The sequence below is a fragment of the Oxyura jamaicensis genome (assembly GCF_011077185.1).
Source record: "Oxyura jamaicensis isolate SHBP4307 breed ruddy duck chromosome 28 unlocalized genomic scaffold, BPBGC_Ojam_1.0 oxy28_random_OJ69271, whole genome shotgun sequence".
Lineage (NCBI taxonomy): Eukaryota > Metazoa > Chordata > Aves > Anseriformes > Anatidae > Oxyura > Oxyura jamaicensis.
The window spans coordinates 1-1,178 of NW_023304855.1; the positions used below are offsets into that span (position 1 = coordinate 1).

Consider the following 1,178-nt stretch of genomic DNA (forward strand, 5'->3'; position numbering starts at 1 on the left):
CCCGAGGGCCAGCGCCAGGCGGCACGCACAGGTGACAAAGCGGGGGGCGGGGGGGGGACAACAGGGGAGCCGGGCTTGGCTCCCAAAGCCTGGCTTCATTCCTGCCCTGCGTCGCCGGGGTTGGGATCGTGGCCGCTCTGCGGGTCCCCAGGGGCCGGATCCCGTTACGGGGCCGCATCAATAATGCAGGGGGGGGGGGTGCGGGGGGGTCGCCTTGCAGGGCGCATGTTTGCCGTGGGCTGCAGCATGGGGCCGCTGATGCACTTCTGGTACCTCTGGCTGGACGCCGCCTTCCCGGCGCGGGGCGTGCGGGGGCTGAGGACGGTGCTGAAGAAAGTCCTCATCGATCAGCTGGTGGCATCGCCTGCCCTGGGTGCCTGGTACTTCCTAGGTGAGCTGCCACGGGGGAGGGTGACACTCGTCTTGGGGGGGTGACACTCATCCTCGGCCACCCGAGACCCCTGCGGGCGCTGCTGACAGCGCCTCTCCCGCAGGCATGGGCACGCTGGAGGGCCAGAGCCTGGAGGCGAGCTGGGAGGAGCTCAAGGAGAAGTTCTGGGAGTTCTACAAGGTAAACCCGTCCCTTCGGCTCGTCCCCGTGTCCCTTTGGGTGCCCGGCTCCCCTGGGGGCAGCTGGTGGCTCTGTCCCTCCCCCCTTAGGCTGACTGGTGCGTGTGGCCCGCGGCGCAGCTCCTCAATTTCCTCTACGTCCCCCCGAAGTACCGGGTGGTTTATGTCAACGTGGTGACGCTGGGCTGGGACACCTACCTCTCCTACCTCAAGCACAGGGTGAGCTCCAGCCCGGGTCGCCCCGCGCGAGCCACGGCCCGGCTTGCAGCTCACAAACCCCGTTTTTTGGCTTTTTTTTTTTAGCCCAAACCAGCGCCGGTTGCGGAGCAGGAGGCGCAGCGCGGGAAGCAGCGCGGTGCTGGGATGTAGCAGCGTGGAGAAGCTGCCCCTGAAGCCGGGCGATGTCTTCGGAAGCTCCTGCCCGTGCTGCTGGGGTCTCTGGGCAGCCAGCACCGCCGCGAGGTCGGGCAGGATCCGGCCCCGGGGCGGGCACGGCCACAGCTCAGGGCAGGGCCTGGGAACCGCCGCTGGTGGCAGCCACAGCCAGGGGCTGCTGCAGCCTGCGCAGGTCTCGCTGATTAACTCATTAACTGATTGCAATTAGGGGG

The 1,178-nt window shown here is 67.9% G+C and overlaps 1 protein-coding gene across 1 annotated transcript; it reads left to right on the forward strand.

Annotated features, from left to right (window-relative positions):
- Positions 1–3: 3 nt before the first annotated feature.
- On the forward strand, positions 4–1,027 carry LOC118158471 (mpv17-like protein 2; the record flags this gene model as incomplete). The annotated part of the gene is made up of 5 exons (XM_035313135.1): positions 4–31; positions 221–391; positions 495–571; positions 661–789; positions 874–1,027. Coding segments are annotated over 5 exons (471 nt in total), but the record flags the coding sequence as incomplete, so codon positions are not given.
- Between the last annotated feature and the right edge of the window lie 151 nt (positions 1,028–1,178).